General features: G+C 36.0%; 1 protein-coding gene across 2 annotated transcripts; it reads right to left on the minus strand.

Moving 5' to 3' along the window:
* Positions 1–452: 452 nt before the first annotated feature.
* Positions 453–23,456, minus strand: FH (fumarate hydratase). Of its 2 annotated transcripts, XM_012443720.2 has the most exons (10): positions 23,292–23,456; positions 20,418–20,552; positions 16,827–16,937; positions 15,117–15,293; positions 11,903–12,085; positions 9,071–9,236; positions 7,031–7,234; positions 5,428–5,555; positions 3,421–3,574; positions 453–643 (listed from the first exon to the last, which is right to left on the minus strand). In XM_012443720.2, the coding sequence occupies exons 1-10, from the start codon at positions 23,421–23,423 to the stop codon at positions 501–503; spliced, it is 1,533 nt and encodes a 510-aa protein (XP_012299143.2). In that variant the 5' UTR covers positions 23,424–23,456; the 3' UTR covers positions 453–500. The 2 variants fall into 2 exon arrangements, with proteins under 2 accessions (XP_012299143.2, XP_012299144.2); XM_012443721.3 differs by lacking the exons at positions 20,418–20,552; positions 23,292–23,456 and adding an exon at positions 19,205–19,379.
* Between the last annotated feature and the right edge of the window lie 2,606 nt (positions 23,457–26,062).

A 26,062-nucleotide genomic window follows, 5' to 3' on the forward strand; every position in this document is an offset into this window, starting at 1 on the left:
CAGTTTTCTTAACCTATCCTATTATATACACACACACATATATATATCCCCACTCAGAAGGGCTTGGCCACTGTGTCTCCAAACCAAAGGGAAATAAAAGATGGGTAAGGACATGGTTTGGGAATGAGATAATAAGATATAGTAAGGCAATTTTTTAAACCACCAATTACCCCTAAAATTAAAACCCTTTAAAAATTGCTAACTTGCGAAATAATAAAGACAACATGCACAAATAGCATAGATTCAACTCTAACACAAGTCAATTAACATAGAGAATTTAAGTCTGTTGTCTTTTTTATTTTATAAATGTATTTTATTTTACACTTTTTAACTCACCTTGGACCTAGCACATTCTAGGGTTTTATACACTGATCAAATTGCTCTGCTAGAGATACTTAAGTTAAACAGCAGTTTCCTTTCAAACTTACCCAGTTTTAAGAAATAGGAGTCTGTTTTTTTAAATTTTATACATGTTTATTTTCATTATAAATTTATTTAAATCACTTTGGACCCAGCATGTCCTTAGGTTTTACCCATTCATCAAACTGCTCTGCTGTGAGATAGCCAAGTTCAACAGCAGTTTCCTTTAAGGTGGATCCATTTTTGTGTGCTGTCTTAGCAATCTTTGCTGCCTTGTCATACCCTGAAGAAAAAACAAAAAGATGACATATGGGTTAGTAGTAAAATTTGGTTTTCTAAAGCAAAAGGTAACATAATTGTTTACTTGATATTGATGCTACATGGGCCTCTTAAATGACATTTTTTGCTTTTAAAAATAGTTAACAGTGATAATCTCAATACCTGTCATTTCTTATATAGAATAAAACATTTACTTTTCTTAAGAAATAAAGACTTGGCCGGGCGCGGTGGCTCAAGCCTGTAATCCCAGCACTTTGGGAGGCCGAGGCGGGTGGATCACGAGGTCGAGAGATCGAGACCATCCTGGTCAACATGGTGAAACCCCGTCTCTACTAATACAAAAAAAATTAGCTGGGCACGGTGGCGCGTGCCTGTAATCCCAGCTACTCAGGAGGCTGAGGCAGGAGAATTGCCTGAACCCAGGAGGTGGAGGTTGCAGTGAGCCGAGATCGCGCCATTGCACTCCAGCCTGGGTAACAAGAGCGAGACTCCGTCTCAAAAAAAAAAAGAAATAAAGACTTAAACATACCTCACTTTCTCCAACAGATTTGTTAGTAAGTTGACATTTTCCACTAACTTAGATATTTTGAAGGGGAAAAAGTAGAAATTATAGCACCAAGACATAAAAATATACATCTGGGTATATTTTTCAAACAACATGTGTAACTAGGAACAATTATCTTTCTAAGGAAGCATTAACAAGCTAAATGCTCCAGTCCTGCAGCAAATACCGCACTGCAGGTCTGGCAACTGTGGTGAGTGGCTGTGAGAGGTGAGAGGTCCTGGCAGTGAGGCAGGGGCAGGCAGGGCCAGGGGAGAGGCACCTCCAGAGCTGCTTCCGATGGCTCTTGTCCACATGGCTCTCCTCCACATGGCTCTCCATGCAATGGCTTCTATCCCCTCACCCCTCCCAGATGTTACAGGGACGTAAGTGTGGAATTTTTGGCAGAAATACAGACTGTACAAAAGATCACAGGCATACTGTTTACTTCAGAGTTATTTGCTTTTCAAATTAACAAAAGTAGTGGCAGTGCAGTTCTGCAAGTTGTCTTGTCTTAACATACATATTTTTTAAGCCGAGAGGAAAAAGTAGGAATGAAAATGAAATCAATGAGGGAGAAAAAAATAAAAAAACAAGATCAGAGAAATATGACCAAAAGGAATAAGCTTGCTGAGGCAGTATAGATCATCAATTCAACAAGATGGCATGTGTCAGTATGCAATTGCTAACCAGCTATAAAGGAAATTATGAGCATAGTTAATGCTTTTACTTAACTGAATTTGTGAATGCTAAATATGTTGAAAAGGGCATTTACTGATCTGAAAGGGCATTTACTGATGCCATTTACTGAAAAGGGCATCTTTCGTAAAGCAGAGAAGCTTTGAGAAAGAATTTGCATGTTCAACTCTTAGGATCAATATATCCAATACTTTTATTTTAATAATGGCTTTAAAGTCTAACCATTGATGCTTCCCACTTTCAGTTGTCAAGTCCAATAAGACATTATCAACAACCAGCCTGGTACATAATGAGAATATAGGAAACTCATGACTCAGAGGCTTGTAAGGCTCACACGCAGTCAACTAGTGAGATAGTGTTGACCCATCTCACTCTCATATGGCATCTAACAATTCTTTTTATGTCACAATAAGTTGATTCTAAGAAAGATTTACCAATCATTCAACTTTAGGAGACACCTCTAACTTAAAAGTTTTGGCAACACATTCTGAAGTAAAGATCTGATGAAAACTGCTCACATGAGCCTCTGGATTCCCTTTTATACTTTTCCAGATGTAGCTGATGTACCATAATTTTAAATGCATTAAACATTATTACCAATCTCAATACTACACCAAAAAACTGACATCATACCGGGCTCAGCGCTATCTAAAAGCGTCAAGTGAGCTCTAAGTTTTAAAAATTGAAATTATAGCTTGATATAAAACGAGGAATATAAAATTTCCCTTGAAAGTTCAGGATTATAGAAGAATGTCTGAAAGTAGTAGCCATCTTATGCCAAATGAGTGAATCATTACTTGTTCCATAATAGAAAATCGGAAAATATATTAACCTCAGTTTAGCAGAAGGGAGAAATGGGAAAAAGGCTTTTAACACATCATAATACAATGCAACATAATGCCTCAAAAATCTACAAAAGTGAAAACAGTTTATTTAATGGGGATCACTATGGCCAGTCCACAACTCAAATCTATGTTTGATTCTACATAATAAAATATTTACAATTTTGAAAAAGGCTTATAATAGCATGGTTTTAGACCAAATATCTGCATTTTCCTCCCTCCCTTTCTCTAGAAGCAATGAATACATAACCTTTTTGTTTTAATTGTAACTTTCCATTTCTGAACTGTTCATTCCATGTTGCTAATCAGCAGTGCCACCTAGTGACATTACCCACTGACGGTCTTTTTTTTTTTTTTATTCCACTGACGCTCTTAAAAACAACTTCCCCAATGGTCTGCATAGAATATTTAGCATATGAAGTCCATTAAGATTAAAATAAGTCTGAACTAGTGCTTCTGAATACATTTCAAATAAAATGAGGCATAACAGATCAAGTTTTGAAAGCACTATGACACCATACAAGTCATAAATGTGACTTGTATAAATATTCCACACAATTTCAAATATTTTGAGATTTTACTAAAACCATATCCAAAAGAACTTTGCTGCTCTCAAACACTGATCCACTTGTCTCTTAAAAATGTTGTAGCTTTTTAATTTTGTATTCAAAATGATACTATTATTCCTTAAATGCTTACCTATGTGAGGATTGAGAGCTGTCACCAACATTAGAGACTCATTCATCAGCTTGTTGATCCTTTCTGTATTGGCCTGGATTCCCAACACACAGTTTTCTGTAAAGGAAACTGAAGCATCCCCCAGCAGCCTGGCTGAGTGTAACACATTTTTAATCTTTAAGAGAGAGAGAGACAGACAGACAGACAGACAGACAGACATTACTAAGGCAACATGTTTTTTGTCCAATAACATTATTTATTATTTGTTGGTTGATAGCAAATATACAATTCAATAAACATATAAAACTCCTCCTACAAATTTTAAGGCAGTGTACTCAAGGAAACAAATGTGAAAGAAAGCATGAACAGTTGAAGGCACAGAAATCTAAAAAAGGTGAAAAAAACATAAATACAAATGACTAATACATAAAATATCCATAGCAAGTATGTTAAACAGAGGTCTGAAGTGTTAGAGACCATAGACAAAGAGAAATTAATTCTAGTTGTAGGAACTGGTGAAATCCTATTTTATGGAGAGGACTTAGCCAGAGAAAGAAGAAGAATCTTCCATGCAGAAGAAAGAGGAGCAAAGATGCAGAGGTTCCAAAGTTCAGCATGAATGTGAGACAATGGGCAAAATCTAATGATCACCAAGTTTCCAGGTTTTCCATGCTTTAACAAAACAAATATTCGAGTCACTGTAAAATAATTTTTCATATAATGTTTAAAAACAGTATAAAATCAATTAGTTTGTTTTGGCTTTTTTTTTAAAGCAACTTTTCCAATTATTTATTAAGATGTATACACATCCTAATATCCTCTGGTCTAAAACTCCAGGGTCTGAAAACTAGACTTCCAACAATGGACTTTAATAGAAGACACAACAATCTAAGTTTTGATTTTCTGGTAATGACCTTACAATAAGGCAAATATTATCATTATTTATTTTATATTAAAATAAATTTTTAAAAAGATTAACAAGACATTTATTGTTATGTATCTGTATATACTGGGTATCTAATGTTAACTGGAATCTGATCTGAGAGCAAAATTTTAACAGTTTCAATTCTGCTTTGACCTGTGTTTTTATTTACCACTAGAACATACATTCCATGAGGGCAAAGACACCTGTCTTTTTCATTGCTCTGTCTCTCTTATGTATCCAGTACAGTGCCTGATACAAAATGGTACTCAATAAATATTTAGTGAATACATCCAATATACTTAGTATTTATCATTTGCATATTCTTATCAAATTAAAATGAGAATTTACAACGGATTCCAAGAGGAAGTAAGCCCCTAATAACACTTTGTACGAATGAAGGACTCTAAATGATGGCAACAGCTCCACTATATGAAGCTGAGGAAACTGGATGAGAAATGACACAATGCATCTAACAATCTTTGTAAAGGTGAAAGAAAATGAACAGTTTTGATGGATGCAATGTTTTCAAGTATGTGGAAAGGTAAAGCCAAACAATGAAAGAAAGACTGACAGGGCACAGAAAGAGAACTGGTGAAAAAATGTTCAAGAAACCAGGGATGAAGAATGTTTCAAGTAGGGAGAGTCAACATAGCTCTTCGTAAGAGAAGAACTAACTGTGCAATGCCCGTTGGACTGAGGTAGTTACCAACAACTGGGAGAATAATTCAAGCATGTGTGGAGGGGGCTATGCTGGGCTGTGGTGACTCTAGCATAAATGAAAGTGAGTATGCGTCATTCTTTCAAGAAGACTGAATTTGAAAGAAGAAAGCAGCAGCATGAGAAGGAGACAGGGTTGTGGGGAGGCGTTTTATTTTTCTTAAACTGGGGCTATTAAAAAAAAACCCATCAAATTGCTTAGGGTAAAAGTCAGTTAATTTCTAATATCTAGGATTATTCTGCTAACTTAATAAATGCTTGACTTCCAACTGCTACTTATGTCACCCAACTACTCAATGTGGAATCACTAGAAGTCTTTACGAAACACAAAACCAAGATAATTAGCCTTTGGTCAAAAAACATTAAAAGTCAGACTGAAAGCCTACCATCATTGGCTTGAAAACATTCAACTCAAAATGTCCATTGCTGCCTCCAACGGTTACAGCAACATGATTCCCCATGACTTGGGCTGCAACCATGGTCATTGCTTCACACTGAGTAGGGTTCACCTTGCCTTCAAGAAAACCACCAATGACAGAATAAGATTAGAATTTATGCAAATAATTAGGAAAATAAAGAAATCTAATTTCATTAAATAAAGTAAGATATACAATAAAGCAAGGCCCAACCATCAGTGTAATTTAATGAAACAAACCAACCAAGGAAAGTGAGACGGGTAGCCACAAACTGAATCATTCAATGGTTAATGAGCAGCCACACCTACACATTAAATATAGTTGTCCACCTTCATGATTTTCATTCATTCTATAAATATTTATGGAGCCAGGCACTCAATATACAATGGTGAGTAAGAAAGATGCAGGCCCTGCCCTTGCAGAACTTGGAGGCTATGGAGAAAGAGCTGGCAATTATAAGGGGTAAATACAGAGAAGTGCATGCCACTATCAGAGCACTTATAAAAGCGACTGTTCACTAACACTAGGGAGGCTTCCTAGGGGAAAGTGATGCTAAGCTAAAATTGTCCTATTTATCACACGAGTCTCTGGAACCCCACTACCCTGCTCATACTCCTTGGACAAGCTCAAGTTTGAATCAAGCAACCCAGATTCCTCTGACCAGTACAAGTGAACACACTGGAAAGATTATTCGGTAGATTATTTCCTTTATCTGTGATTCCCCATTTCTCTTTCTTTCGGCAATCATCTTGGGTTTGTAATCAACTAAACCCTGATGTCATTTTTCAACACGAAGTACTTTAAAACAAAATCTCATCTCCTCTTATTCTCCAGATGCATAAGTTTTTTAAAAAATCTAGAGTCAGGCCTTTCTTTCTCACTATTAAAAGTTACATTGTCAGTTTTAGCCCAAGCTACAAAGACCTTTATGGATCTCAGTTCCATCATCCATAGTATTGCTATCTCAACTCTGTTATCTGCTAATATGATTAGCATGTATTCTCTTCCTTCACCCTCAGTCACCAGTAAAATGTTGAAGGGCAGAGCCCTTCAGCTTGTTACCAAGATATTCCTCTAGACTGAAATCACCTCATTAGTCACTCCTTAAATGTCACTGTTCACCCAGCTACATTCATCTGCCAACACTGCCCACACTTCTCCACTGGAATCAAAGACTATCATGCGAATCTATCAAATGACGTACAGAAATCCAGACATACAGTGTTGTGTCACTTGCTATGTCTAACAGGCACATAATGCAATGCAAAAAATGAAGTAAGTGAAGTTTGGTATAACTTCTTTTTACTCAACCCATGCTGATCACTTTAACAGCCTGTTCTACATTTTCTAATGTGGGATTCAAAATACTTGCTGCTAAGTCAGATTCTTTTTTCCTATCTTGTTAGGTGATGTTCCCAGAAGTCCTGATCAGAGGACCACAGACATTCTGAAATAGCGTGCCTTGTATATCCAGCTTTGGAATAACTTTAAACAAAAAAGACATGCTCCATAGCTAAGAATGCCTAGGATCTAGTCAAGTTCTAGCTCCAAAATTTACTAGCTATGTGATTACCTGGCATGATACTGCTTCCTGGTTCATTTTCAGGTAAGATCAGTTCTCCCAGACCTGACCGAGGACCAGAACCCAGAAAACGAATATCATTTGCTATCTTCATCAGACTGCAGGCAGCAGTGTTCATGGCTCCACTGAGCTCAACCAGAGCGTCATGAGCAGCCAGAGCTTCAAATTTATTTGGAGCAGTGACAAAAGGCAAGCCTAAAGACAAGAAAAAATAACCTAAATGGGTGAACAAATTAAATTAAACATTTTTCTACTATCAGCAAGTTAAACAGAAAGTTCCATATAAAAAAACAAAAATTTTCCTTCAGAAAAAAATATTTACTTAAGACTCAAATTTTGTCTACATTTTTTAAAGAAGTCCTAAAGGAGTACAAAGAATCTGGTATTACATTTTTTAAGTTTTTTTGAGACAAGTTCTCACTCTGTTGTCCAGGCTGGAGTGCAGTGTGGCTTGATGACAGGTCACTGCAGCCTCAACCTCCATGGCTCAGGCAATCCTCCCCTCTCAGCCTCCAGAGTAGCTAAGACTACAGGTGCACACCACCATGCCCAGCTAATTTTTTAGCTTTTAGTAGAGATGGAGTTTCGCCATTTGCCCAGGCTGGTCTCAAATTCCTGGGCTCAAGCAATCCACCCATCTTGGTCTCCCAAAGTGCTGGAATTACAGGTGTGTAATCCCACTGTGCTTAGCCAGGACTACATTTAAAAGATGAAATAACAAGTACAATAAATGTATTGAAACACAATCCTATTCTAAACACATGTATATGATGCCTGACTATGCTTGAGTAAAGATAAAAATTATGTGGGAATTCATTCTAGTTTATTCCACACTCCTTTCCTAATACAATTTTTTTCTATTCTTTTTTTTTTTTTTTTTTTTTTTTTTGAGACAAATTCTTGCTCTGTTACCCAGGCTGGAGTGCAGTGGTGCGATCTTGGCTCACTGCAACCTCCTCCCTCAGAGTTCAAGCAATTCCCCTTCCTCAGCCTCTTGAGTAGCTGGGATTACAGGTGCCCGCCACCATACCCAGCTAACTTTTTTTTATTTTCAGTAGAGATGGGGTTTCACCATCTTGGGCAGGCTGGCCTCGAACTCCTGACCTCAAGTGATTTGCCCACTTTGGCCTCCCAAAGTGCTGGGATTACAGGTGTGAGCCACCACATTCAGCCCCTAATACAATTTTGAAAAGTTTCTTTGTTCACTTTACTGTGCTCCATTCTCTCCACTAGCCAGGGGCCCACAAGATCCCCTGTAAAAATACAGTGCAAAAATGAGTTCGATGTTCTCGGTTAATATTCCTCATGTTAAATTTTAAAAATCTACATTTGCCAAACCCTAAAAGTAGAGTTCTTTTCTATGAAAATTTGATTTAAAGACAAATCAAATTTTGCATAACTACATGGTATATTTTGGTATACCTACATGGTATAACTACATGGTATATTTTGATAGCCACATGGTAGGCTATCATGTGTAGTGTATAATTATCTCTTCCCTAACCCTCTGGTAATATCTGCATCTTAATAGTTTTCTGAAGATGACAACTTGGCCCTAATCATAGTTATCATTACCTGAAGTATAGTACTCTGTCTACTAAAGGAAAGACAGGATTCAAAAAGGTCAATAATTCAAAGAATTATCACAGTATGACATAAGAAAAAAAAAGAAATTAAGTCTGTCTACAATATATTTACTATTTGAATAACTAACTCAAGTCAGTTTTTTCTGCCTATTTTGAAAATTGCTATTCAAAACTTTAAAGGGAAAATAATTGAAGACTACCCAGTAAACAAAGCTAACACTGGTAGATTTTAATGGCATACTGTATAAACTCCTATATGGAAAAAAATTTTAAAGCCAAAGAATTAAAATTCCAATTTCAGAAACAGATAAAAAACACATATTTGATAGAATTATATTATTTCTAACTTTAAATTCACAAGAATTCAAGACAAGAACAGCCAGAAAATACACAGACCATGTATAATGAGAAATGAAAATGAGAAATCATTCCCATGACCACTAACCTGTAAGTGCAGCCACTTTTGCGGCAACCTTTTCTGCAAAGCCAATTCTAGTATTTAAACCTGTACCAACAGCAGTGCCTCCAGCTGCGAGCTCATAGATTCTTGGCATGGCAGCTTTTATTCTTGACATTGCATATTTCACTTGTTGAACATAACCACTAAATTCCTGAAAAGAAAATTAAAGTAAGAATAAGTAATTCCTAACAGCTTACAAATTAATGGCAGTAAATAGAAATTTTTAAAAATACCTTTCAGAATACAAAATTATAAGCTAATCAAGTTTTATTTATACTATTTCAAATCTTATGATGAGTAAAGTATAGGGAAGGATGAGGCTTTATAGAACCGTAAGGTAGGACAATGCCACTGATAACATGCAACTCATTTATTATAATTTAGTCTTTTAATAGAAACCAAAGAAAAACAGCACAGGAAACAAACTTTAAAAAGAACAACTTTACTAAATTATTGGTTTACTTGCAGTCTACTAAAGAAACTGAAGTGGTATCTTATTTTTTGGGATGTCTCAGACAGCTTTGATAGAAAAAAAATAGTAACTCATCTCCCCCCAAAAAATGCAAACATAGAAATCTTCTCCATACAATTTTAGTGTATAAACCTTACAGGAAATATGAGGACATTCTCCAGAGACTTGGGAAGCTAATGACTCACTGAATAGCACAGGAAGGTAACAGTTTGCATTCAAAGACCTTCCAAAAAGAAAAGGAGGTGAACAGTAGAGTCAGATCATAGCATCTATGTGCCAGTATCAACACTGGCTCCCAAATTATGGCATGCTTTAATTAAGGCAACCACAGAATTTATCATGGTTTGAACACAGAAAAGGCTCTATTAAGAGCTATGCAGAAACAAAAGGCATAAACTGGGTACACTAAATCAATCCTTTTCTCCTGCCTGAAAACACTAAAAAGCCATGATAAGTGCTAGGATTTCATGCTGTTCTAAAGAAAACATTTCAAAAGATATAACAAATTATAGGTAGACTTGATGCATCTGATTATACAGTCATGCACCACATAATTATGTTTCAGCCAACGACAGATCACATAGACAACAGTGGTACCCTAACATAAAACCACATTTTTACTGTACCTTTTCTACATTTAGATATACAAATACCATGTGTTATGATTGCCTATTGTATCCAATGTAATAACATGCTGCGCAGGTTTGTAGCCTTGGAGCAAAAGGCTATACCATATAGCCTAGGTGTATAGAAGACTATACTACCTAAGTTTGTGTGAGTATACACTGCGATGTTCACACAACTATGAAATTGCCTAAGGATGCAGTTTTCAGAAAACATCCCCATTGTTAAGCAACACATGACTATGTATATATACACAAACTCACACACACATACACCCTAGCTAGAGTCACTTATAAAATATACTTTGACTAGGGGACAATGCACAAACTCAAAAAACAATCCCAATGAAAGCAAATATAAATGCTTCTGATAAAGTCAAACAGAAAAATATAATTTTCAGTCATAATAGGAAGAATGATGATTTTACACAGGAGGCTGAGTCATGGCCCAAATGGTATTTAGTATTGTGGTTTTCAACACCAAAAAAAGGTTAAAATTGGAAACCTGAGGAATATTCGAAAGTTTCAAACACACATACTGTTCGTCCTTCAAAATTATGCATGGTCCTAAGTACTGATGATGCAAAGAGAAATGAGACACAGCCTTAAGAAGCAACTTAATCCAGTGAGTTCAATTTAGTCCCATCATTTGTTTTTCAATTTCTCATTTCAAGTTGTCCTCATTCCTTCCATAATGAAATTAAGCTACTCGAATTGGAGTGTGAGTTTACTAAAACAAAAATCATTCCCCATATTTCCTTACATTTCCTCCACAATGCATACTACTAGATATTCCTTAAGGCATTGATAAAAAAAGATGAAAATACTTTCTAGTATCTTGGAGAAGAGAGTAGTATCCCTTTCACAGGTCGTCAAAAACATCTTAAAAAGATCTACTGGCCAAGTGTGGTGGCTCACGCCTATAATCCCAGCACTTTGGGAGGCCGAGGCGGACGGATCACGAGGTCAAGAATTGGAGACCAGCCTGGCCAAGATGGTGAAACCTCATCTCTACTAAAAAAATTTAAAATAAAAAAATTAGCTGGGCGTGGTGGTGCAAGCCTGTACCCAGCTACTCAGGAGTCTGAGGCAGGAGAGTCACTGGAACCAGGGAGGTGGAGGTTGTAGTGAGCCAAGATTGCGCCACTGCACTCCAGCCTGAGTGACAGAGCAAGACTCCATCTCAAAACAAAACAAAAAAGATCTACCTTGTTTAATCACTTTAAAATTAAATTTTAAATAATTTAGGTAAGAAAGACAAACCATGATGATACTGCTGGAGATGACAGTGACGACGGTGGCAATGACGGCAGCTAACATTAATGGGTACGTACTATGTGCTAGGCATGCTTCTAAGCACTTTACATGAATCAGCTTATTAGAACTTCACGACTATCCTATGAATGACAATTATTTTCCTCATTTTATACCTCAGAAAACTGAGGCATAGAAAGGCTAAATGGTTTCCCTGTGGTCCCATAGTTATACACGGCAAAGCTAAGATTTGAACCGAGCAGTCTGTCTGAGTCTGGCTTATAGCCAGTACACTTTGCTTTTGTTCTGGATGTCATTAAAAATTACTGATTGGTTGTACAGAACAATCTCTGTCACTGAAGTTAACGGTTATAAATTTGGCCTTTTAAACCAGTCATATTTCAAGGATGACACATTGGCCATTTGTATCAAGCTCTAAATTGAATAAAATTAGTCAAACTCCTATACCTGCCCCAGAGTAAGTGGAACAGCATCCTGAGTATGAGTGCGTCCAATTTTGATGATCTGCGCAAACTCTTTGGATTTGGCATCAAGAGCATCGTGTAGCTTCTGTAGTCCTGGTAACAGTACTCCATGAACTTCTGTTGCAGCAGCAATGTGCATTGCTGTGGGAAAAGTATCATTTGAGCTCTGTTGGAAGTTTTTCAAAAGAAGTATAAAATGTTAAATCAGAGGCAACAAAAATAAACTTCTCAATTAAAAACTCTCTACTCAAAACTCAGCTCATTTACATTTATGTGTGGCATGTCATAGGTAAGTATTAGAATCAAATAAGCAGCATCCTCATTTCTAATACATACTCAGAATTGTATTATATACATTAAGTATACTGAATGTATTGCATAATATATACAATACTTATTATAAATCTGCCTGCTAATAAATGACAGCAAAATATTGAGAAGTATAGTCAACAACTATACTTGTAGTTGAATATCTTATATCAAATTATATCAATTATTGAATTATATATTCAATATCTTACAATTGAATATTTTACAATTATACAGTGCATACAGTCTTTCATAAACAGCTCTTTATGTATTAAGTTTAGAAAAATTCTGTGCAGTAGGTCACCACTTTAAAAATAGGAAAGCCAAGCCCTCAAAGAGATTGTATAAATGCCAAAATACTCAGCAACTGGCAAACCTGAGACCTAACTAGGTAGTATACACTCAGTGCTCTTCCCTCAACTGTTGACCCTGTACTTTCAAAACATAGTATCAAGCTGGGTGCAGTGGCTCATGCCTATAATCTCAGCACTTTCGGAGGCTGAGGCAGGGGGATCAAGCCTGGGCAACAGTGCAATACCCTATCTCTAAAAAAATTTAAAAAGTTAGCCAGGCATGGTGGTGTGTGCCTGTGGTCCCAGCTGCTTGGGAAGCCAAGGCATGAGCATCGCTTGAACTCAGCATTTTGAAGCTATAGTAAAGTATGCTTACTCTACTGCACTCCAGCCTAGGTGACAGAGTGAAATATCATCTCTAAACACACACACACACACACGTATACTGTTATTTAACAAGACACATTATTTATATATTTTAACTGTTTATTATGCAAAATATAAAGTACTTACAAAATTAGGATGAATGGTATAATAAACACTTAGGTACCTGTCATCTAAATTCAAATAGTTTAAATAATTATCAACATGTAGTCAATTATGTTTCACCTATAACTCTACTTTTCTGAAGCAGATTTCAGACTTCAGTATATATAAAAGATAAATTCATATTTAAAGGAAAGTATTAGACTGGAAAAATCCTTTAAACAATGAACTTACATGAAAAAACTTCTTCCTCACTACTTAAAAATATATTATACCTAGCATCCAGATCTGTTTCTAAATATCATTTTCCTATAAAAATTTTCCAACAGTGCCTTGAAAAATGGCTGTTTCTAAGGCTGGCACAGAAACAATACAAGATGGTGAGCTTGGAGCATCTTAAGGTACCAAAAAGTTAGAACATGCTTAAGAAAAATAAAAGGATGATGGCATGCCTAAAGGACACAAGAGCCAATGGAATTGGGTTCCCAAAGCTGAAAGAATTTAAGCAACAATATAAACAAAAGTTTGGGATTATAACCTGAAGAATAAAACAAATAACCATAAATCCATACTGATATACACAAATAACTGAATAAATAAATAAATTGGACAGGGAGAACAAATATTCCTTGCAGAAAAATTCAATTAACAAATATAGAATGAATAAAGAAACTGAAAAATCACTATTAAAACACCACTGAAGTAATTGCTGTAGACAAGATCCCCTGGTGAATGCTAAATATAGTGGGAAAAAGTTTAAGGAAAAAGAAGATATCTGCATAGCCTCAAGGTAGCACTATTAACTACTACAGTGATTTTAAAGTTCGAAAATTTTTTGATATTCCTCCCTCCAGAAACTGAAGCTCAAATATACTGCCCAGAATGCAAGCAGGGTTTAGTGACCTATTTCTAAACAACAGAGTATAGAAGAGGAAAAATAATAATTCTACCCTAGAGAAATCTGGCAAGCTCCTGCTTAACCAAATGATTAAGGTTAACATCACTAGTAACAAGTCATGTTGCTACCATGAACCCCTGATATGATGCGATGAGAAGAGCCCTTTATTTCTGTGATAGTTTTCTCAAAAATTCAAAAGTCTCAGTCAAATGAGAAAACATCAGACACACCAAAATTGAAGGACATTCTACAAAATACCTGACCACTACTTTCAAAAGTGTTAAGGTCACTACTATGTGAAATCCTAACCCCTAAGATAATAGTATTAGGAGATGGGGACTTTGCAAGGTGATTAGGTCATGAATAGAATTAGTGCCCTTATAAAAAAAGGGACCCTAGAGAGCTCCCTTGTCCCTTCCACCATATGAGGACACAGAAAAGACGGCTATCTACAAAACCAGAAAGTGGGCCCCCATCAGCCAATGAATTGGCCAGTGGCCTGATCTTGGACTTCTAGCTGTCAGAATTGTGACAAATTAACTTCTATTGTTTATAAGCCACTCAATCTATTGTATTTTGTTATTGCAGCCCCAAAGGAATGAGACAATTGCAAAAGACCAAGAAACTGTCACAGATTGGAAGAAACTAAGGGGACATGTAACTAAATGTAATGTATAGCCTTGAGTGGATCCTGAAAAAGGATTTGAGTGGAAAAACTGGGGAAATCTTCAGTTTTTAAAAAAGTTTCTATTAAGTGGAAAAACTAAGTTTTTAAAAAAAAGTCTGAGGTTTTTTAAAAAAGTCTGTTGTTTAGTTAAAAGCACTGTATCAATGAATTTCTTAGTTTTGATAAATGTCCCATGGTTATATAAGATGTTAATATTAAGGGAAGCTGAGTGAAGGGAATATAGAAACTATATGAACTATCTTTGTAATTCCCTTATAAATCTAAAATTATTTCAAAATAGAGTTTTTAAAAATAAGCCAAATAATAAAATAAAATATACACTAAATTCAGGTGTCTTAAAAGTAATTTTTGTAAGGACTGAGACATAAAGCCAAGATTCCTAAAAGAAATAAGGAATGTAAGAAGGCTTATCCTTTAAATAATGAACTCTCCTTACCATAAAATGAACGCTTGTTTTACGAGATAAATCTCGGGTATGCTTTTCAATTTATAACAACAAAAAAGAAGTTTTTTACATACTGACCTGGCTTTTATTAACATGATCATTGGGATGCACAGGTTTCTTGCTGCCAAGTTCACCTCCTAACATTTCAATTGCTCTATTGCTAATGACTTCATTTACATTCATATTTGTCTGAGTTCCTGATCCAGTCTGCCATACCACGAGAGGAAAATGATCATTTAATTTACCTTCAGCTACCTGCAGAAAAGTTAAAAATGAGTATTTTAAAAAAGGAAATATTTATTTCACAATTTTAATCAACCATAATTAAATATGTTCCATTTATAGAACTATTTTAAATATGTTCATTGTTTTCATATGCTAAATGACCTGCTGATTATGCCAAAGAGTTTGAATATAGTTGACCCACAGATCTAAGCTTCTGAAGCATCACTTGCTCCAACCACAGATACTCTAAAAAGTAAAATATTATCTATACTGAATGGCATGACAATTCACTGGTTTCAAATGAAAAGAGAATCAAAGCCATCTTTCTTATTTTTCTCCAAGTGCCTCCTCTAATAGAGAGCCACCTGTTAAGGCTGGCAAATATGTTTAGTCTTTAGATATATTTGTTGTTGATGCTCAGCAGGAATATCCAACAGATGTTACTGCCAGAGTCAGCATGATAATGAGCTAGTGACTTGAAAATGTGAGTTCACTAATAGCTACTTCATTGCACAGATGTCCAATGAGCAGTAATCACCAAATGTAGAAATAAACACTGCCCAGCTTTGCCCCTATTTTTGTTGTATTTTTATACTTTCAGCTTTTGTGTAGTTTTTGGATGGTGTGCTTTGTAAAGTGTGGGTGCTTAACCTTCTGGAATGATTTTAGCTTAAAAAATCAGATTGCACTTGAGAAATCTATTACCTTGAACAACTGGTCCACAGTAAAATAAAACCTTTTTCTAGTTACATAAAAATATGTGATTAGTGTAGAAAATTTTGAGAACTGAGAGTCACTACAGTTCCACTGCTTAGTAATTATGACTATTAGCATGTTGGCATCTCCAGTCTCTAATGCAATGAGGGTGTGTGTGTGTGTGTGTGTGTGTGTGTGTGTGTGTGTGGTGTGTATGAGAAAATAAACATTGTTCATTTTATCCTAAACAAAATTAGGATCATAAAATACATATATTTTTGCAAACTTTCCTCCCTATTTCTCATAGGTTAGGCTTTGCTCACACCAATCTTTAAAAAGGTAATTTTCTATAATTTACAATATAAATATAATTTATATAAGTAGCTGTTATACTTGGGTATTGTCTAATTTGTTTTCATTATTATAAATAATGCTGTAATTAACAACATTATATATACAGTTCTGTTACCTCTGATTGCTTCTTTAAGACAATGTTATTAGCACATTGGTAAAATTACATTCTCATGCATTGTCAAATAATCACTAGTTTTAAAAAGATTTATACATAAAATAAGAAATCAAAGTTCAAACAATATCTTTTCGAAAAATTTTCTTAAAACTATATAAATTAACAAGGAATATCAAGAGGCTTAAAAACAAAAGGTATAAAATCATCCAGAAATTTTGTCACAATGCCATATTTTAAGCACCATATTAATATCATCACTAAAAATAATGCTACCACCCTACCCTAAAATTCATTAATTCAAGAATTCACAGTTCCCCTTTCCTTCTGCCAGAGCATATCATTATCCAGAGTATGACATGGTCTGATGCTATTAAGTAAACACACTTATCACCTCCTACCTCATCTGCTGCCTTCATTATTGCATTGGCAATCTTTGGATCAAGACCATAATCCTGGTTTACTTCAGCAGCTGCTCGCTTCAAGATGCCAAAAGCTTTAATAACTGGGGTCTAAAATTAATCAGAAAAATATTTCAAATTTGCAATTTTAATTAAGCATAAAAGTTTATTATTTTGGCAGATGCAAAAGCTATACATAAAACAATAACAAGTTAATACTATAGCTCTAAAATGTTTAGGATATAGAGAAAGATTGTAGATAGAAATTCATGAACCAAGAATCAACATTATCATAGATCTATTGCTTAAGGAACCAAATAAAAGCAAACACATTGACTCTTCACATACATGTGTGTGTATGCCTCCCACATACATACACATGCACATACATATTCACACGTATATGACGTACTACTCATCCTATACACACATGTGTATGTGTTTATTTCATACACTATATATAAAAACAAATAGTACTCAATCTTTCCACCAGCAAAAGCCATTATTTTCCCCCACTGGATCCCATGTTACATTATAAATGTTTCCTTCCTCTCTTTTGGTTAAGGAGATAAAGGAATTTTTTTGTATCTTTTTTTTGTTTGTCTTTTTTGGTAAGAGCAGTGCATTTTTATGAACAAACAAAAACAAACATCATAAAAAATTTAGTACTAATTCATGAATTGCTAACATAATGTTGTGGTTTGTTTTAAACTGTCAAATACCTCCTATACCTTGTACCTGGGAAAAAGAATTCAGTTAAATTCAGTAAATAAGGATGAAGTATGCACCATATCCCAAATATTGTGGTGAGATCTGGATATATAAAGATGAGATAAGACTCTAAAAAAAAAAAAAATGACATATTTAACTGCCAATCAGTATGAGACTACCAGTTACTGACTGGGTTATTATTTCACCCAAGGCCAAAAAGCAATATAGTCTACTTAGCTAGTAAACCCTTAATACTTAATAACTTCCTGAACATTTCTCTTAGAATTATTTTTTTAAATCCAAGCTTCTCCAGACCTAAAGGTGACAGCTTCCAATACACATAACCATATTTTAAAATCCCAAATCACCTCACCAAGCTTGAAAAGGATAAACCGAAATGAAAATCTAGTTATTGTAAGACAAGTGAATTGTGAGTTCTTGTCAAAATTAATAATACAGATTGTTGTATAGATCCCATACCAGGTTTTAACAGGTAAAGAGCAGAAGGGAGGAAACGAAGAGAATGATGAATGTATAAAAGAGAACCTGTCACCCTCAGAGAGGAATCAAAGTAGAAAAAAAAAGAAAGACAAGTAATAAATAAGACACATTAAACACATAAACCTGGACCAGAGTAAGTATAAGCTGAGGAGCAAAGAGAAAAGGAAAACCAGAAAATTTTAAATTCAATTTTAAGTAACTAAAATTAAAACATTAGACATATCTTACCCAAACAAAATGGGGGCAGATGGTACACGGGATTAGAAACTTAAAAGCTTTAAACATGAAAACAAATGGAGATTTAAATTTCCACAGGAATAAACACTGTGGTGGTGGGCTGAACCACTACCAAGGGCAAAGGTGAGTGCCAATCAACACTGGCCATCTGAATGGAGTTAATGACCCCCAGTGTTTATGGACTGTAAAAATAAAAAAAGGTCATTCACAGACCGTTCATAGCTGAAGGAGGTTCAATGAACAAACACACACACACACACACACACACACACACACAAATGACAAAATATATCACTGGGGAGAAAAGACAGGTCACCTTATTCTTCATTTACTCACGTTAGACATTCATAATCTTTTTAGCTTTGTTTTCATTTGGACCTCAGGTAAAAAGGGTTGAGTTTAATCATACTACTCAGTTTAGAGTACACACAGTCTGTTTTACATGTAATAAAGTTCAGGAAATGAATCCACATGAAGTCAAATGTGACAAAATTGAGACCCCAGGTGTCTGCCTGTCACAGATGTGCAACCCCAATGGCTGTGCTGTCTCTGGAGCAGCAGCAGCAGCAGCAACCATGCCCCACCAGAACACCCCGGATGAAACAGGTCAATTAAAATAGCAGCCATGCTCACTCCCACCAACGCTGGCTGGGGCTGACCTCCTCCTTCGTCTCTGAAGTTGAATAATATGAGATTATTTTAGTATTGGTCATGACCCTTTGTCACCCAACCACACAGTCCAACTATGTTTACCTCACCACCAAGCAGGCTGTAGATAGCAATGACAAAGATATCTTTCTTCAAAGATTCAGCTGCCTGTTGTTAAGTTCTATAAATCTGTCAAGAGTCAGTCTTAAAGGCTTAGGAGTGACTTAAAATTATTTAAAATATAAGCATATTTATAAGATAACTGTTAAACAATATCTCACCGGATGAAGCCTGGCTACTTCTAGGCTTACTAGCCTATCCTGCATTGACTATTTTTCATACTCCGGTTGGGCTCCAGTAGAATATGTTATGTATTTCTCAATTCTTTTCACACTTTAACATCTCTGAAATCAAGATGTATCTTACAATCAATAGTAAGTCACAACCTTAATTGGTAGCATTTTTCTTTCTTAGTGGTATATATTGGTGTATCTTCTAATTGATGGCATCCTAAATTTAATGAAATGTGGTAGAAAGTTTTCTCATCATTTAATCATTCATATGGCATTGAATAAATACTTAAATATTATCTATTATATGTTAGACATGGTAAAGAGTAATACTTGGTGTTGTGTATTATACACTTTTTTTGAAACCGAAACCAAAATACAAAGTGTAATTTAAAAAAAAAAAATCTCAGTTTTAAATTAGTGGGGGGGGAAAAAGAATGAGTATTGAAATAAAAATGTTTACAAACTGTAAAATCCTAGTAAAAATTTGTAAACACCCAGCAAGAATGAAAAGACAATCATTTAATTCTATCAAATAAAAACCCAAAATAACTATTCACAATAGCAAAGACGTGGAATCAACCCAAACATCCACCAATAAAGGATAAAGAAAAAATGGTACATTTCTACCATGGAATACTATGCAGCCATAAAAAAGAATGAGCTCATGTCCTTTGCAGAGATATGGATGGAGCTGGAAGCTGTTATCCTCAGCAAACTAACAGAGGAACAGAAAATCAAACACCGCATGTTCTCACTTATAAGTGGGAGCTGAACAATGAGAACACATGGACACAAGGAGGGAAACAATGCACACTGGAGCCTGTGGTGGGAGGGGAAGCATCAGGATAAATAGCTAATGTGGGGCTTAATACCTAGGTGATGGATTGACAGGTGCAGCAAACCACAATGGCACATGTTTACCTATGCAACAAGCCTGCATATCCTGCACATGTATCCCGGAACTTAAAATAATTTTTTTTTTAAATCCAAAATATTTATAGTGATGGCTCAAAATAATAGCATGCTAATACTTCAAAAAGTTCTTTAACACTTTAGTGAAAGAGAACATCTTATTACTCATAAAGCCACTTTTCTAATAACTTTACATTTTAACTCTGAAAAATAATTATTTATAAAGTGACTGGCGAATGATAGCCTACTATGTCCAAAATAAGCCAACATTTCCACAAATGCCACTTACTGGCATGCGTTCTGTCACACCTCCAATCTTAAAGTTCATCGTAGATCTCACGGTCTGGGCGCCATAATACTTATCATTTGGCACTTTTAGTTCACCAAAGGTATCATATTCTATTCGGAAGGAATTCTGGCTTGCCTAAAGATGAGAATAAAACACTGTCACAACTTGAAAAGAAACCAAGTATCAAAAGTAATTGCATCTTACCAGCTGTTAAGGAGAAAGAAACCTTACTAAGTATCAGAAAGACAAAAAAGTACTATTTGAATTCTCATTCTCTTCCTTACTTTCAGGTCTTTCCTTGAGAACTCTTTGTCACACAAACTGATTAACGCAGGAGTTAAAGACAGATTATTGAGCTCAGATACTATGCTGTTGATAAATATAAAGACTTTGAAATCTTTTCCATTTCAAGAGTAAGCTTATTATTGGTCAAGATTTGGCCAATTCAATGTACATACTTTAATGCTTATTTTACTGAGAACTTTTGAAAATGGTCTGAGAATGATGATTTGAAATTTATAAACATTTATATATAAACATTATTCATATAAATGAATTACATATGCATATTCACATATATATGAAATTTATAAACATTATGTGTGTGTGTGTGTGTGTATATATATATATATATAAACACTATTTATATATATGCTACCATGCTACCAAGTCAGTATCATGCTGGTCTGCCTGTTAAATATTCTCATTCTCAATGCACTTTTTCTCCTCTATAGTATTGATCACACTAATTATTCATATGTGATTTCTTTGCTTATTTAACTGCTTTGCTTACTTAATCTCCCCTAAAGATAGGAATAAAACATTGTCTGTAAAACTCTATCCCCATAGGGACTGTCTTATTTAGAGGGCCTGAAAAATGGAAGGCACTCAATAAACACTATGTTTCTATTGAATGAATTTTTATGTGTTCTTTTAAATAAAAGTTACCACAGGGCACCAAAGGTTATGTGAAATTCTCAATATTAGCAACAGGAAGAACTTTTAACAAAACCAGTGAAGATTTTGGAGCTGAGAATGGTTAGAGAACAAAAAACATCAGAACTATAAAAAACAAAAACTACCTTCATCTGATTTTAGCTAACATCACAACCCTAAAAGCAAGGCATTGCTATTTTTTGACATTTGCATCAACAGGATAGATTCAAAAGTTCTCCAGTCTTCTTCCCTTTACAAAATACTAAATAAATAAAAAATAAATTTATAAATGTGTAAAGGTTTTAAAATGCCCTAAAATTATTAGACCAGGGAGTTCGAGGAATACAAAGCATCTCTGATTCTGTAGTATGGTGGTATACAGTAGGAATAGTGACCAATCAAATTATCTTCAAGTTTATAGTTCAGAAACAGTACTGGCCCTTTGAAATACCCTAGATGGAGCATTTATTTAAAGAGCACTCACTACATGGTATTTTCACATTTGCAGTTTTGCTGAGTAGCTGTAAGTATTTCAATTTTGCATACAGAAACCGAGGCACAAAGACAACTTGTCCAGTCTCAAATGAGAAGCAGAGTAAGATTTGAAATCACATCTCTTAGATTGCAAACCTCATGCTACACCAGACAGCAGAATTATAACCCTTCCTCAAACGTTTCCTAACAATATACATATCTATTTAGAGCTTACTTTTTTTTTTTTTTTTTTTTTGAGATGTAGTGTCTCTCTGTCGCCCAGGTTGGAATCCAGTGGTGCAATCTCGGCTCACTGTAACCTCTACCTCCCAGGTTCAAGCGATTCTCCTGCCTAAGCCTCCCAAGTAGCTGGGATTACAGGTGCGCCCCACAACGCCCAGCTAATTTTTGTATTTTTAGTAGAGGCGGGGTTTCACTATGTTGGCCAGGCTGGTCTCGAACTCCTGACCTCAAGTGATCCACCCGCCTCAGCCTCCCAAAGTGCTGGAATTACAAGGGTGAGCCACCGGCGCCCAGCCGACTGAAATCACATCCCAGATTGCAAACCTCATGCTACACCAGAGTGCAGAACTATGAACTCTTCCTCAACTATCATTTCTCAAGCGTTTCCTAACAATACACACATGTATTTAAAGCTTTTAAAAAGCCTGCGTTACTAAAGGTGACACTCTACAGTGCAAAAGGGCTTAGGTAAGCATGTCATAACTTAATCCTGGATCTTTAAGTTTCTTAGCTGTCTTTCTGAATACAAAGTACTGATTCAGCAACCGTTAGGTCCCGGCCAATCTGCTCAAACATGCTTCAGAACACTCTGCCCAAAGTATTCGGAATTTAAGTGTTTTTAAAAGTTATGGGAAAACCATAATCAGCCTAACAAACTGAACAGGCAATTTCGAGAGAAGTAAAATCTTCGAAGAATCTTCCACCCCCTTGGAGGGCCTGAAAGCAGTGCAGTGGCCCTTGGCGAAACAAACCACACTTCAGAAACCACTAGATGCACAGGCGGCCAGTGTCGGCCAAGAAGGCCCAGCTGAGGAGCAGGACGCTGCGGGAGCCGCCCCTCTCCCAGCACCCTCCGCCCACCGCGGCACTGTCTTTGAGGGCAGCGCCCCAGGGCTGGGGGCCTCTGCGCCGGCAGGTGTGCAGTTACCCCAGAACGCCCCGGCCTAGGCCCGCGTGGGAGGGCTCCGAGGAGGCGCCGGGAGCGAGCCCAGCGGGACCCTCTCCGCCAGCCGCCATCCCTCCCCAAGCGCCCTCCCGGGCTGCGGCTCCATCCCTGCGCCGGAGGAGGCGTCCCGAGGCCGGCACGGGCGCTGAGCCCAGAGTCCGGCGCAACCCGGACTCGCGGGGAATCCCTCCAGCCAAGCCGCGGGCGCCCGGGCCAGCAGGCAGGAGGGCTGAAGGTCACCGCGGGGAGGCCGGGGGACGGCAGCCTGCGCTCACCATTCTAGCCGCGTTCGGGGGCCAAAACGAGGGCACGGCCGCGCCACCCAAGCCGGAAGCCGAAGCTGAGGCTGAGGCAGGAGCCCGCGCGAGGAGACGCGAGCGCGCGAGGAGCCGGAGTGCTCGGTACATGGTGCTAAGGCAGCCTGGGTAGATTTTCTGGGCGGCTATGGCCACGCCTCCGCGCCGGCTGTCAGAAGCCGTCCCGCCTACCGGCCCCCGTTCTTATCCAATCAACAGCCTCACACTAACAGGTGGGGCGGGACCAATCGTGAATGGCCAGTAAAGAATGAGGGGGCGGGTTAACTTTCTAGTAGTAGTGTCGGGTTTAAGGCCCTTGGATTCATGGGAAACTAGAAAGAGGGGAATTATGGGAAAGGAGGTTCCAGTTATTCTTGGAGCCAGTTTGGTTTTCACGTGTGGCTTTGGAAGGCGGGAGTATTAGCTAGTGAATCAGGTCGTGTTTGTTTGGTGAAATAGCCTAGAAAGAAATATTTATTCTTTTAATCATCATGTAATCACTCATTACATGTTCTTGCTGCTGAAATCATTTTTCATTTCTTCCAGATTATATCTTCTGTGTAGAAATTTTGGAAAGTGCAGCAAAGTGTAGAAAATGAAATAGTAATTATTCATAACGCCAGAATTGAAAAATAAGATAGTTATATCTTTTAACTTATCATTTTGAGATCTTGCTACAGTTTTCTTTCTCTTCTTAACCTTAACCCTCAGAACTCTTTTTTTTCAATGTAGTGTGGAAGAGGAACACAATTATAGGTAACCACCGAATTTTTATTATTTGCATATAGGTTCTCCCAGTTTTTTGCATAGCTAATTTATACATTTTCAAATTAAGGAAGCCATTTGTTTTAATAGAATAGTTGATTACAGAAAAGCAGGAACTGATATAAAATTGCATTTGAACCACAGTTTTATCTTTTCTCTTTTTTATTGCTTGCAACCAGGTAACAGTAAAGATAGAGCAATTGGATGATGCCTTGAAGTCAAAAGTCCAGAACCTGCAAAGCCAAATTTATGAGTCAAACTTATAAACTTGTCAAACCTTTTGGTAACATTATGTTATTTTGTGACTTACAAATTTGACGTACATTTAAGATATAATAATTCAAATGAGATTGTAATGTTGAACTAAAATCAAAACACACTAGAAAACTGAATGCAAATTATTTAAAACATTGCTAATAATGGAGTAAAATTTTGTTTTTGTTCTCCATCCAGCAGGTATCATTATTTTGTTCTCCCAGCAGGTATCATTATTTTGTATATCATTATTTTGATGTATCCTTTCAGTTCTGTGTATTTTTTTCTTTGCACACTAATATGCAAACAATGGTTTTAATATTTTACTTTAAAGTTTTAGTGTTGTATAATTGAAGTCTATGCTTTTAAAATATAGCCATGATCTTTTAAAAATTAATCATATTGCATCACATGAATACGAAATATTTTATTTATCCAGTTTCTTAATTAAGAACATTTTTCCTTACTATTATACACTTTAATGAACACATGTTTATGATTTTTTCATAGAGCATCTCTTTCTTCATTGGGTAATGCCCCTATTTATTGCTATTTTTGCTTGTTATTTTAAACTTTTTTTAATATTGATATTTCTATACAAATTTTGTATTGGCTATTTGCCTGATGTATAGTTCCCATTTTATTTCGTCTTTTGTTTCATTTTTGTTTCAAGCACGTCTTCTGTTTCTACCATACTGTTTAACTTTTCAAAATCCAAATTAATAGCCTTTTTATAAATAGATTATTTTAATTCCTTTTAACAACCATTTATGAGACATTAGGTTCTAGAATTTTTCAAAGCACTTTATATGTATTAATTCTTTCAACACTCAAAAACAACCCTATGAGATAGATCCTGTTATTATTCCTGTACATGGAAAAGAAAAATTGATGCCCAGGAACATCCAAGTATTTATTTGTGTGTTTTACTTCGATTTGCTAGTGAAACTGATTTTCTATCTGTAGCAGCAATATAAAGTTACATTTTTATTAAAATATTCCTTTTATTTGAAGTAAAATATTAAGTATATTATGAACGTGCTATATAAATGACTAAAATTTGGGAAATGTTAACTTAGCTAATTTATTTTTATTAATTTATAATAAAATGTACTTAAAGCCTTTAATAAAGGCTAGACATCTTCATGTTAGAGTGACTTATTTTATCTATGAAATAATGTTTTTACTTTGCTTAGAGTTTGGGGTATTTTTAACTTTGGACTTGTCTGATAATAATTGACCTGCTTTCTTCTTGTTGATACTTGCCTGGTTTGTTCTTGTTTGTTTTACTTTGCTTTCTGTTCAAGGTAGGAGATGTGATTGGTGTCCTGCTGTGAGGGACAAGGGAACAGTGCAAAGGTTATCTCTTGCCTCTGTTCTAAATCTCAACACCTGGCTCACAAAATTGATAGCAAGGTTCAAATCGTATCAGTCAAAATGTTCTCATTGTTCAAAATAAAGATTTTTGCAAATTCTAATTTAGGATACCTCCCAGCCTGGGAGGTTACCAGAGGGTTTCTTAGAGGAAGCTTAACAGAAAGTTTGGGAGATACAGCCATTAAAGTCTCCCAGAAAGTTGAGCAAATATTCAAAGAGAACGAAAATAAAAGAAGTTAATAAAATTAGAGAAAGAGTTCAGCATGTCTAATATGTGAATAATGTAGGGGAAACATTAGGAAAAATGGAAGAAATCTTAAAAAAATAAATTCCCAAAAATATTGTAGAACTAG

Source organism: Aotus nancymaae, unplaced genomic scaffold (assembly GCF_030222135.1).
Source record: "Aotus nancymaae isolate 86718 unplaced genomic scaffold, 86718_ANA_hifiasm-v0.15.2.pri h1tg000032l_0, whole genome shotgun sequence".
Lineage (NCBI taxonomy): Eukaryota > Metazoa > Chordata > Mammalia > Primates > Aotidae > Aotus > Aotus nancymaae.

Bases quoted from the DNA above. Each gene is read 5' to 3' on its own strand.
- FH (XM_012443720.2), bottom strand. From the start codon at position 23,423: ATGTACCGAGCACTCCGGCTCCTCGCGCGCTCGCGTCTCCTCGCGCGG. The intron at 20,553-23,291 runs GTGAGCGCAGGC...TCTCATCTTTAG, and splicing joins CCCCGAACGCGGCTAGAATG to GCAAGCCAGAATTCCTTCCG. The intron at 16,938-20,417 runs GTAAGTGGCATT...GATTAATTTTAG, and splicing joins GTGTGACAGAACGCATGCCA to ACCCCAGTTATTAAAGCTTT.